We start from the raw sequence: 13,143 nt of genomic DNA, 5'->3' as shown, positions 1-13,143 counted from the left end.
CGGCCGAGTCGGCGAGCACCAGCGGGTCAGCGGTCCCTCGTCATCATGTCCGCGGGTCCGCTGCTCTCGCGGCTCGGGCGCCCGCCCATGACTGCTTGGGGCGGGTGGCAGGGCACAAGATTATGCAGATGCGAATCCCCTTACTGAGACAGAGGTTGACAAGGGAGGGAGTGGGACATTCCTGGAGTTTTTGGCCTGGGTCAGGAGGAGCACCCCTGTGGTGGTGAGAGCCTACAGGGGTGAAGGAGGAAAAGAGTGTTGACCCTCCACATGAGGTGAAGAAAAGGGTAGGTATATGAGGATGTTTTTGTTTTACCCTTCTCTCTTGCATTTATTAGTAACTTGGGTAACTTAGATTTTAAAGATCCCTTTTGTGCCTTGCCCTGGATGTCACTATTTGGGCACCCGGCTTCAGCAGTTGTGTCTCTTCAGTGAACACTTTAATGTGATTGAGAGGGTGATTCTCTGCAGCCCCAGTGCAGCGCCACCTTCCCAGCCTCCTTGGAAACAGGAGGCAGCAGTGCGCACAAGTGGGAAGCCCAGCTGAGGGAACAGAAAGTCACACACACACACCTCCACAGGTCCTTTCAGTTTTACTGTTGAAATCACCAGCTGCTTTGGTACTTAATGCCCCATTGACATGTCACCTGGCTGCCCAGATGCTCCCACTGATCTGAAGTTCAGCCGTAACACCTTTGTCACTCGTACTGCTGCCATCTTTCCTTTTTAAATGACCTTCTCTCTCTACTTAAGAAATTATGTAGGTGTTTCCATCTCAGACACTACTTACAAACGTGGCTGCTTGGGTGGCCTTAGGGAATCTTCATTCGGGTCTTCAAATCCAAACGTGCACAGATTTAGATAGAGTGTCTCCAGCTTACAACAGTTTTTTAGACAAAATGAAAGAGCCACTTGATCCATTTTGGTAAAATTATATTCAGCTAAATATAGCTCCGTGAAGCGATTTAGTGCACTTTGCACAAAACTCTCTTCTTGAATTTCATACAAACAGTGAAACTCCTCAAGCTGGTAAATCATCTCAGCATTACGTTTAAAGGATGACAACTCCTCATCAGGCTCCAAGAACAGCTCCTCAGACTCCAGGGACAAGGACAATATTTTTGGTTTTGTTTTAACCCACTCTAGTAATTCTGGTTTAATTTTGGGCGAAATTTTGCAGCTAAGTTTTTTCTCCATGTCCTCCATTCTCTCTTCATTTAAGAGACCAAACAGGAATCGCACTGTTAACATTAAGTAATTTCTAGATTTTCCATAGTTTTCTAACAATTTTTTCACATTGTTCATAGCAGTTTCTGAACCTTCCACAGTTGTTGTTTCTTCTTTCTCCAACACATAAAACAAAGCTGCAAAAAACTCTTGAAAACTCAAGTGAATGAAGCTATAGACACACTCACAGTCAATATCTTTTTGAAACATGTTCTCATTCAGAAAGAGGGAGTCAGATATATCTAAGCCGTGCTTTTTGATTTCTTCTTCCCCAAAGAGTATTTTCTGTCTCCAGATTCCATCTGCAGCCAAGGAGCAAAGTCCCTTCCAGTTAGCTGGTGTTTGCTTCTTTGAATTGCTGCTGTGACCCTTTAATAAACTGAAAAGATAGAGCATATATACACCAGTGATTGTTTTGGATGTTTGTGCAAGATCTTCACCTGCTTCCATCTGCTGTTTCAGAACCGTGCAGATGATCCAACACGCAATGGGGACAAAGCAGAAGGTGAAGAGCATTTCATTTTCTTTGACAAAGTTAAAGGCTTTTCTTGCTTTTTCTTCATTCCCAAAAAAATTGTGGAAATATTCCTCCCTCTCAGCTGCAGAAAACCCTAAGATCTCTGCATAACGTGCACATTCCAAACACTGTCTGAGTTTCTCCAGAGCCGTTGGTCTCGTAGTGATTATTACATAGGATTCAAGAAGAACAGTTTTCCGAACTAAACTGCTCAATGTAATTTCCATTGGCTGCTTCTCATGGGGATCAGAGCACAAATTGTCTTCTGGCTGATCCAAGGAAAATCTCAATTCATCAAAACCATCAATTATAAACAGGAGTTTCTCTGGATTTATCAAAATCTCTTCAACTGGTGCATTTTTATTAGGACAATTCTTTAAAATCAAATCAGCAATTCTTCCTTGCTCACTGCCAAAGTTCACTTCCCTACAATTTATGTAGAAAGCATAATCAAACTTTTCCTTATAGAGCTCTCCAGATGCCCAGTCAAACATAATCTTTCTTGCTGTCATGGTTTTTCCAATCCCTGCAGCTCCCAGCAGCACGACAATTTGTGGTGTTTGTCCATCTTCATCACATTTAAATAAATTACCCAGGGTGATAGAACTAGCTCGCTTAGTCATTATTTCTTCATGTCTCCATCCCAAGGTCATTATTTCATGTTCTCTTTCCTTTTTGTGACAATGTTTCTTTACAATAATCAGCTTTGTGTATCTGCTGTTTAGAGTCACGTTCTCACCAAGCCGAGAGTTCAAGTCTTTTATTACTCTGTACTTGTTTTGTATGTGTTCTCTATATTTCACCCTGTAATCTAAGGTAGGGACGTGAAACATTAGAAATATGGAATCAGAAATTCAGAAAAAAGACTAATGTTACAGTTAAGCTATTTAAACAATAATAATGCTTCTTTAAGCTTATACTGCAACTTCCAACATAAACTATCCCCAAATCAATTAACTGTGGGCCTGATTATAAGTTGTCCCATTGCAGGGCTGCCCGGTGGGGGGGCAAGTGGGGCAATTGGCTCCAAGCCCTGGGCCCCGCAGGGGCCCCGCGAGCCCTGGCCCGGTGCTGGTCCGGGTCTTCGGCGGCATTTCGGCGGCGGGGGACCCTTCAGGGCTGCCGAAGACGTGGAGTGACTGAAGGGCCCCCCACTGCCGAAATGCCGCCGAAGACCCAGACCGCAGCCGGGTGAATACAAGCGCCGCAGTTCCCCCCACTTTGTCCCAGGGCCCCTGAATCCTCTGGGCGGCCCTATCCCATTGAAATTAGTCATGTGAGTAAAAGCTATAGGACCTTCCATGCACAGACAATAGAATTCTATTTATCTGAATGGCCTGCAGGACATCTGAAATGTTCAAATAACTGGGCAGCTGGATAACTGGGTGTTCAGATAACCAGAAGTGTGGGGTACCTGACTGCCTCCCCCGACTACACAGTCTGAGGTGTTATTTCTTATTTCTTGTGGTAAACATCTGGCTGCTCTGATCTAATGTCTGTAATCAACACAATTTTCTGTTAGAATGTCACATACCTGGTCTTCCGGGTGTTTGTTTAGGACATAAAGCTGAAAGAGAAATTTGCAGATGAACGTTAGTGTAACAGAATCACAGTGTGTCACGCAGTTAAGGAAGATGGGGCAATACATCCAGTCAGTGGTCTCTGCAGGAGTAAGAATTAATTAGCTATGATACTACACAAGAAATAATATGTATGACCGTAGCATCTAGGAACCCTAGCCTTGGCTCAGGACCTCGCTGTACAAACAGAACAAAAAGATGGCACCAGCCCTAACGAGCTGACAATCGGGACATTATTTTATAGAAAATATACACGTGTCCTAGCTTAAAAGAAATCTAGCTGTGTGAGAAATAGCCATTTTACTTTTTCTCTGCTAATTTACTAACCAAGATACAAATAATCTATATATTTTTAGTAAAATTGATTAATTATGAGACAACATGCAAGCCTCGTTTAAACTATTCTCTGTAAAGCTGTTGATGACATTTTTGACTGCTTTTACCACACTCTGTGCCCATTTTGTCAGTTAAACTGTAACACTTGCCAATTTTAAGGTATCCGTATATAAGAGTACAAGCGTATCTGCTTTTATTGTGCTTTCAATAATGGAGAGTAATGTTATGAAAATGGTTAAACGTGGATTTAGTACATAAAAATAGCCTTGAAATATTACAGGAAACTATAGTTTAGTAATTATGGGGCAGGAAATGCAAACCAAAGGTCTTCCTTAAGTTTCTACGTATCTTAAATAGTTTAGTAGAAAATATTTACCATTCTTAATTTACTTGGCTTATTTTGAAAACTACAAAGAAAATACAAAAATTACATTGAATACATGTGTGCACACACTGAAAATATATTATGGTTGATAGAGAAAAAACATTTCAAAAGAAGCCCTGCAAATCCTAGGAGGCCACCCTGCTCATAAGCTGTCCCTTCAGAAGGAGACAGCTGGTTTTCTTTCTGACAGTGTCAGGCTTGTCAGAAGGTGCTAAGAGTGAGGGTCACTCTTAGCTCTTGACAGGGGGTTAGACTAGATGACCCTAGCAGTCCCTTTTAGCCCTATGATTCTAGGAGGTATCTAGCCTTTGCAATACTTTTTGTCTGCGGGCAATGAGTCAGAGATAAAGATTGGACCCACAGGCTGTGTGCAAGGGGGACAGCTTTTGCAGCATTGTCCAACCATTGTATAAAAGACGATGTGCCATTTGATGTGGCTTGTGGGATAAAGATGGAGGCACCTTGAATAGGATCTTGCCACCACCCATAGCCAAGCAGCTCGTAAAGAGATGTTATATGAGCGAGACAGTGGGAACCGAAGAAACACATCTGCCTTTGGCACAACCAGTGTTTGATACACCATGACCAAGCCATGAGAGCTGCACAGCCATGCTAACGGATTATGAATGTCATCACACGGACAGTGCAGAGACAAAGGCTGAGGCGAGCCCTTGGGCACAGCTGTGGTTTGAAACTCTGGAACTGACCAGGAGACCCCAAACAATTCAAAAAGAGCCAAGTCACAGGTAAGCTGTATGTAAGACAGTTTAAGGGGTTGATATAAGGGTGGGATACTGGCCACAACTGCTCAGCTGGCTAGAGTGTTTGGCTCCCATCCAAAAGATTGGTCAACCAAGACCTGCCTGAGGCAAAGGTTTTTAAACCATGAGCTGAAGAAGCCTCTACATACAAAAATTAAAGGTTTTCAAGCATGGTGTAAAAACTAAAATGGCACCTTACATGTTTTTCTTATTTCAAATCTCTCGGCAGCTTAGAATTGGTTCTTTCAAGGCCTGGAAAAATGTGGACATCAAAAGCCCTGAACGCTCAAATGGACTGGATCTGGTCCGTTTTTCCTCACACCTGGAAACTGAGTAAAGGAGGTGCTAATTCTACAGACCTAACTTTGAAGATGGGATTTGGTACTGAGCTAACCACACCTGTACCAGTCTGTATTCTTAAAACTGTACATGTGAGATTGTACGAGCAGCCATGCACTTCATTAACCACTGTCTAAAGGGTTGTCTACATCTGGAGTTATTCTGGAATAACAACTCTATATGTGGACACTCTTACTCCCAGTTAGCTTAATATATGTTGAAAGTGGATTAAGCTAAACTGAAAAAAAGGTACTCTTATTCATGGAGTTATGCAGCACAGACTCTTACACATGGAGTTATTCGGGAACAGCTACTCCAATTTAAATTCAGATCTTCCTTAATCTGATATAATTTAAATGTAGACAAGTCTCGAGGACTGTGAAAGTGGTGTCATAGATGCCCCAGGCCAGCACCACCCTGATTGCATGAACTGGACTTCGCTCTCTTGTGGGACATTGAAAAGCAGCTGGAGGCCTTTAAAAACGGCAGCTCCCTAGGTTTGCTGGCTACTCAACAATTTGTATTCTACTAAATTTGTTTCTTTAATTAAATATAGCCTTGAAGATAAAGTTCCTGCCTGGAATCCTAGAAAGGTCCCGTTCAGCTGTTTAGTGAGAATATGCTGAGTCAGAGTCTCTTCTGTGATCAGTTTCCAATAACAGATCATTGATTCTCTGTCCCTGCCCCGGCACAGGTTAGAGCCGCCTGAGGGCTGTTCTAACTCACACCAGCTGCCACTGGTCCCCAAGGAATGGTCCCCCAGGTGGGGATGCATTCCAGTCACTCCTCCTCCACACCTCTCTCTGTCCAGGACACTCCCCCTGCACCGCTCTGTTGGCTCTACATCCTGAGGATTTCCTCAGAGGGAGAGTTACCAGCTGACTCTGCTCCCCTTGTGCCCACTGAGTGGAAAAAAGGTAGTGGAGCGGTCAGAGAATCTGGCCCACTCTGGGCATCTCTGCTCTGAGCTCCTCTGGCTTCCTGCTGGGATTTTGAATTTATCATTTCGTCATCAGCCTGTTTCTCGTTCTGCTCCTGCTGCTGCTGCCCCAGGGCAGATTCCTTGGGGAGACTCCCAGGTTTTATAGGAACTTTAGGTTTCTTACCATTCTCTCTTTCTTCTCTGAGGTTAGCAGCAGCTTCTCTGAGATTGATCTGATTGAAAACTTCTATGGCCACATCTACTGCAGCATCTCCACCATAGAACGCCATCAGGAGGTTCTTCGTATCTATCCTGTCGGCATTCTCCAGCCGACCTCGGGGGATGTTACCTTTCCCCTCAAAGTCAGAGTGTGATAGTTTGTCTTTAAATCTTTTGAACTCTTCCTGAGAGAGGTTGTTGAGGGCATGTATGAGCAGGTCATTGATCCTGCTGCTTCTGTTTTCCATCACTGTAAAAGGAACTAATACACAAAATAAAATCCTGTTATTCATAATTAATAGGGTATAACAGCAATTTCCCCCATGTACAGTACAGAAGTGTAGTCTACTAACAAGAGTAAATCATGGGGTCTCATAACTCCTCAGTTGTTTTCCTCACAAATGAAGCACTGGACAGCTTACTTTGTCTCACAGAGCTTCTATTTTCCCATCTGTAAATGGGGATAATCATACTCATCTAACTCACAGGCCATAACTGTGTCATGAGAGGTTTGGACATCATGCTGCACCCGCACTCAGGCAGACTTGTGTGACTACATCCCAGTTGTTCCTGGCCATATTCTGCCATCTTTACTCAGGTTGATTTCAGTGGGACTACATGTGGGTAAGGTATACTTGGGGTGAATAATGGCGGCAGAATATAGCTCTAAAAATTAAACCAAGTTTTGGGGGTGAACTGTTGTTCACCAAATCTCTAGAAACTTCCTACTGAATTTATGAACAAAGGAAAGTCTGTCAGATCCCTGAAAAGCCACTGATTGAAAAATCTGACAAATTCTTAACTAAATAAGAATTATCCCCATGCACCTAATTACATCAAATCTACTAGCTAGAGACTTAGGGCCACAGGTTTAAAAACAGCCTCAATTTTTCTACCTGCGATCAGTCGCAGCAGATGCAGTTTTGTGGGTGCAAATCATTGTAGACACAACAGGAGACGGGCCCCGAGCCTGCCAAGGGACAGATGGGGCCACCATTACACACATACAGGTTCCTTTGCACTACTGTGCCCTCAGCTGACTGACTCGCTGACGATGCCCTCAAATCAGAGAGACTTCTAAATGCCAACACTTAACCCCATGATTATTTGCACTCCCAAAAACTGAGCCGCTGATTGATTGGGGCAAAATTGGAGGCCAGTTTTTTAAATAGAATTTTCAGCAGAGCTGAAAAAGAATCATTAATTTGGCCATCAGCAAACAACAGCCATAAAAAATGAACAGAAAAAAAAAGGAAAATGGTTTAACAATTGAAATTTAAGACACATGGTGAAGAAATCTAAGCAAAACCACAAAGTCTAAGCAAAACCTAAGCAAACCTAAGAAATCTAAGCAAAACCTCAGTGCTCTTCCTGAGTTACCCCCACCCCCTTCCCCAGACACTGTGGTGCTGGAACGCTTAGTCACAGAAAGTCAGATTATACTCGGGGGAGGGGGGAGAGAGACATTTGTTCTGGGGAGGATCAAGCTTTGAAAGAAAAGAAGCTTTAAAAAACACCATTAGGGCAAATGTGACCATTCTCTCAGCAGAACAGTCATGTATTTAAGAATAGAAATATTTCCGACCCTGATTGTCCCCTGTCTACAGTTGAATCTATGCACATAATAGTCAGGATGTGAAGGGTTTCTAGAGACCTTTTACCAATGTGGAAATTGTAATATCCTGTGTTTTTGGCTCTGAGGCCAAGATTTTCATTAGTTACTAGTGACTTGGGGTGCCTAAATTGAGACACCTTGAAGGGGCCTGATTTTCAGAGGGTGAGTGTTCGGCACTTACTTGAAAAATCCCCAGTTTTCAGTGTTTCAGGCTGGGCACCAAGAATTATGAGTCACTCTTGAAAACCTTATCTTAAATTGTGTAATTTCCAATTTCTCCATAGAAAGACAAACATTGGTATGGAAAGAAAAAAATGGCACTACATTAAAATGGGAAAAGAACTTCAGCAAACTCTCTGGAGGAGTGATCCCAGATTTCTACAAGAGCCACCACTTCCTCTGTATGCATTCCTCTGAAAGTAACGCAGTATAAGCTGCTGTTCCAAGGATGCCTCACTAGCTCTTAAAATAAAGCAGCTCAGTGGGGTGGGGTGGGGTGGGGTGGGGTGGGGGGGAAGGGGAGTTCCTTTCAGATAAGTGTCTGAAGGTGGCAAATGTTTAGATATCTACCCTTGATTTAATCTTTGAAATCATTGGATCCAGACTGCAGCTGGACTTCTTTATGATATTACTGTGCCACCTTGTGATGGGGAGTATGTACCACAGATGAACTCTGATCCATTGAAGTCAAAGGCAAGATTCCCATTGACTTGAACGGGGCCAGAATTTCACCCCCACTCCAAGCTTGGACCTAATCTCCCAACAGTAACAAAATTCTCCTTAGCTGCATGTTAGTAAGAGAACAAGTCTCCAGACACAATTATTTGATTAAACGATGCTGCAGGCTCATTTGGTTTTACGAAGAACCTTACTAATAAAAGGGAAATGGGGGTCCTAGTTATTTCTCAACAATTTGGCTCCACTTTTCAGCGTTTGAACAAAACTATCACCCATGTCCCAGAAGCCACGAGAGGAATTTAACCACTTTGCTTTACTATATATGGGTATGAAAGTCTTCTCCTGATGTAATTTGGGCTTCCTTGTTGTTTCTGGTGCCCACTTCTTATTCTGTTTCGTAATTTTTACTGTATATTTTTCCTTTCTGATTATGCTGTCCTCTCTCTCCCACATAAACTTTTTTATTCTTTTGTGTTATTTCTGAAAACATTTTGCAAGAAAAAAGTCACAAAGCTGCTTTTATTATTATACATTTTCTCGACCCACTAAAAATATTAATAGAAAATGTTCAAACCCCACGTCATTATTCAATGAGCACTTGCAAAATGGTGGCTGAGAGAGGGTGTGACATGGGGCAGCATTTTGTGGGCCAAAATAAGGAGGCTTTTTAATCAAGATACAAGAATGTCACAAAGAGGGTCAATTTCTCCTGCCCACCCCAGGACTGTTTTCCCTCACCATATAAGAGAGCTTGAACTCTATGGAAGGGCATAAGTGGGACTGGGGGCAACAAACAGAAAAATGCTGTGGAGCAAGCAATGCTTTCTCCTTCCCCTGTGGGGCTGGGATTCTCAAATCCCCGCTCGTCTCCACTGGAGATGATGCAAATAACTGATTTTTCAGTGTAGTGGCAGTTCTGTAAAATCAAAACAAAATTGTTTTGGATGCAACAAAACCCTTCTTTTTTTATTTCATTTTTAACCTTTTCAATAAAAATCAATGGGAATTCCAAAACCAAGACATTTCTAAATGCAAAGTTGAAATATTTTGTTTCCAAAATGCCTAAACAAACCACGTCAAATTCTCCAAAATAAATAAAATAAAATAAATAAATATTTTGCTTCCCCTCTCCCTCCCCCGACCAAAAAAAATTTGTCAAAATCAATTTGCAAAGTGATTTGGCCAACACTGATCTGCATTTTTTGGTGAAAAAAGGTTTCAGCTGAAATATTTCACCCAGCTTTAACTTCCACTTGCAGACACAAAAGGGGCTGTTGCTTCTCCCCTCACCCCTCCCCCACCATGTCTCTTTCTGCCACTTTCCCACACAGAAATACAAGAGACCTGAAAAGAGATTCAGAAACTAGAGCAAATGACACATTCTCCCTTTAGGTTTTCATACAAGAGAAATCAGTAAAATATGATCTTGAACATACACCCCTCTGTCTCTACAAGGGACCAGAGAGCTCTCTACATGTGTGTCCATTTTCTATCTGCACAGAAAACTCTGGATTTCTTCAGCAAACCTGACTAACAGCAATATGACAGCTCAATAAAAATATTCTGCATTGTGGACTCACCTTGAGGCGCTGAAGAGAGTTTGTTTAGCTTGATTTTTTTTTTTTTTTTTTTTTTAGAACTTTTTCATGCTAAAGTAAAGGAAAGGTGTCCTCTGCAATCTGGTGAAATCTGAGACTGCTCTCATAGTCTATATATGGGCTCTGCATTTCCAGTGTCTTTAAAATCAGTCACTATTAGACTCAGCCCTGCCCCTTTCCTAGTCACAAAAAAAAAAAAAGGTTCAGCAACTGGAATTACGGTTGCAAATATCTATCAGTACTTTAAAGGTAAAATTTATTAGAAGAATACTGAATGTGTTTCCAATTTTTTTGCCCTTTTAAACCTACGAAGGAAAGTTTCATTTAAAAAACATATTGTGGAGTATGAAAATGCAGAGTGAAGTCACCTTAAAGGGTCACTGAACTTCATCATTCCAGAGCAAATGTCTTAAGATTGACAAGTATCAGAGAGGTATCCGTGTTAGTCTGGTTCTGTAAAAGCAGCAAAGAATCCTGTGGCACCTTATAGACTAACAGACGTTTTGCAGCATGAGCTTTCGTGGGTGAATACCCACTTCGTCGGATGATCCGACGAAGTGGGTATTCACCCACGAAAGCTCATGCTGCAAAATGTCTGTTAGTCTATAAGGTGCCACAGGATTCTTTGCTGCTTTTAAGATTGACAGACACCCCCTGCACCATTCCATACTGAATAGATGAATATATCCACACTATCCATTGTATGTGCCACCTACTCACTCCCCCCTGATTCGCCTTCCCTTGACAACACAGCAATATCGACACACTACATCTTACACCAAAGATAACCACAGGGATCAAATATTGTTTAATTAATTTCATTTTTGCCTGGACTTGGATTCAGACAGAAATGTTAAACTATCTGATTCTTCTTTTAATTTTTTATACTAATCTTTGAACTTTATGGGCCCAAACCTACCAGTCTCCATAGACAGACGGAGGAGTACCCTCACATATGGGCAATGTGGGGTGCAGCAGTTGCATTATAGAGTGAGAGGAATTCTGTGTATCACTGGGTATCCATATGTGTGTGGTGGAAGTGAGTCCCCTAGGGAGGGGCAGGGTCTGACTGCATGAGACATTGATGGGATGTATGGATTTTATGGTACAATGAAGCCTCCCTTCACTGATCAGTTCTCTGTTTTGTAGAGGTTTGTATGTGCAAATTTGGCATGGGGCCCAAACCCAGGTCCACAAGGTTCAGATGAGCAGCCATGTTCCAACCCTCCACCCAGGGGTGGCTCTAGCTTTTTTGCCGCCCCAAGCACAGCAGGCAGGCTGCCTTTGGCGGCATGTCTGCAGAAGGTCCCCGGTCCCGTGGATTCCGTGTACCCACCACCGAATTGCCGCTGAATTCGCGGGACCGGCGGACCTCCCACAGGCAAGCTGCTGTAAACTGCCTGACTGCCGCCCTTGCAGGGACCGGCAGGCCACCCCCGACAGCTTGCCGCCCCAGGCACGTGCTTGGAGCGCTGGTGTCTGGAGCCACTGCTGCCTCCACCTAGCAGCCTCCTGGCAAGAGCTTTCCTGAGACCTATGAAACCCATCCTCAGTGTCCCGGCCCAGCCATCTCTTGTCTCCTGTCTTGTGACTGTGGACTTTGCCTCTGACTATTAGGGCTGGCTGCCCATGACCCACCCATGACAGGTTTAGCTGGCTGCTAATTTTTTAAAGGGTAATTTTATATATATTATGTATACACACACAAAAAATCATTAGTTAAAGTAGCTCTATTCAATTGTAATATTTTCCTCAAGCATTGAGGAGCTAAGAACAACAGGCCAACAACCACACATCTATATGCTTGCTACCTGCACCAATATTGAACTTATCAACACTTATCTAGTTCTACCCTCTTTCTGCAACACATTGCTAATACCTAAGACTTCATAAACTGCTGTACAACCATGAATCATAGAATATCAGGGTTGGATGGGATGTCAGGAGGTCATTTAGTCTAACCTGCTGCTCAAATCAGGACCAATCCCCAACTAAACCCCCAAATAGCCCCCTCAAGGCTTGAACTTACAACTGTAGGTTTAGCAGGCTAATGCTCAAACCACTGAGCTAGCTAGCTAGCTAGCTCTCCCCCCCCCTTTTTATGGTCATACAAAAAGGCTGCTAAGGTTGGAAAACAGTAAGCAAATGTGAGAAATTGGGGGGAAAACTTACCTCATTACACTTTCTTATTGTGTTAAACAGCAAAAAGGTTTGAAAAAGTAGCCCTGGGTCTTCCTCTCCCCCCTTTCCCCCCACTTTATTTTGTTTTCCTACTAGAAAAACTCATGAAACAGCAAGTGGGGAAAATCCAAAACATTTCAGAAAAAAGTAACTTGAAACTTTTTGTGTAGATTTGTAGGAAAAAGGGGAGGAGGTGTTGCATTATACTGCAAGGTCATATACAATTGTTCTGAGGTCCAGAAGGAGGTAAGGGGCAGACCAGTTGAAAGTTTCTGGGTGAAGGTAAAAGGGGAAAAAATAGAGGTGATAACATGATAGGGGGTTACTATAAACCATCAAATCAGGAAGAGGAGGTGGATGAGGCATTTCTAGAGCAAACAATAGAAACATCCAAAACACAAGATCTGGCAGTAATGGGGGACCTTAACTACCCAAACATCTGTTAGAAAAATAATATGGCAAAACATGAGTACGGGGGACAACTTTTTGGTTGAGGAAGTAACCAGGGAGACAGCCATTTTTAGACTTGATTCTGACCACAAGAGAGCAACTGGTTGTCAATCTGAAGATTGAAGGCAATTTGGGTGAAAGTGATCATGAAATGACAGATTTCATGATTTTAAGGAAAGGAAGGAGTGAGAGCACAGAATAAGGACAAGTTTAAAAAAAAAGCACACTAACAAACTCAGAGAACTGGTAGGAATGGTCCCAGGGAAAGAAAATCTAAGGGATAAAGACATTCAGGAGAGCTGGCAGTTTCTCAAGGAGACAATATTAAAACACAC

General features: G+C 42.7%; 1 protein-coding gene across 10 annotated transcripts in view; it reads right to left on the bottom strand.

The window, feature by feature from the left end:
- Positions 1-13,143, bottom strand: part of LOC120403835 (NACHT, LRR and PYD domains-containing protein 3-like) — a 67,488-nt gene that overhangs the window by 51,470 nt on the left and 2,875 nt on the right. For 8 of the 10 annotated variants that reach the window (XM_039535628.1, XM_039535630.1, XM_039535634.1 and 5 more), the window contains exons 2-4: positions 6,252-6,548; positions 3,279-3,311; positions 791-2,555 (exon numbers count right to left, since the gene is read on the bottom strand). In XM_039535628.1, coding sequence (XP_039391562.1) covers positions 791-2,555; positions 3,279-3,311; positions 6,252-6,548 — 2,095 coding nt within the window. Of the gene's footprint in view, positions 1-790; positions 2,556-3,278; positions 3,312-6,251; positions 6,549-7,182; positions 7,257-10,159; positions 10,357-13,143 lie in introns of all 10 variants that reach the window. The other 2 variants (XM_039535632.1, XM_039535631.1) reach the window with 2 other exon arrangements.

The sequence above is a fragment of the Mauremys reevesii genome, linkage group 4 (assembly GCF_016161935.1).
Source record: "Mauremys reevesii isolate NIE-2019 linkage group 4, ASM1616193v1, whole genome shotgun sequence".
NCBI lineage: Eukaryota > Metazoa > Chordata > Testudines > Geoemydidae > Mauremys > Mauremys reevesii.
The sequence above is the reverse complement of the archived record's forward strand: the minus strand, read 5'-3'. Positions and strand labels throughout refer to the sequence as shown.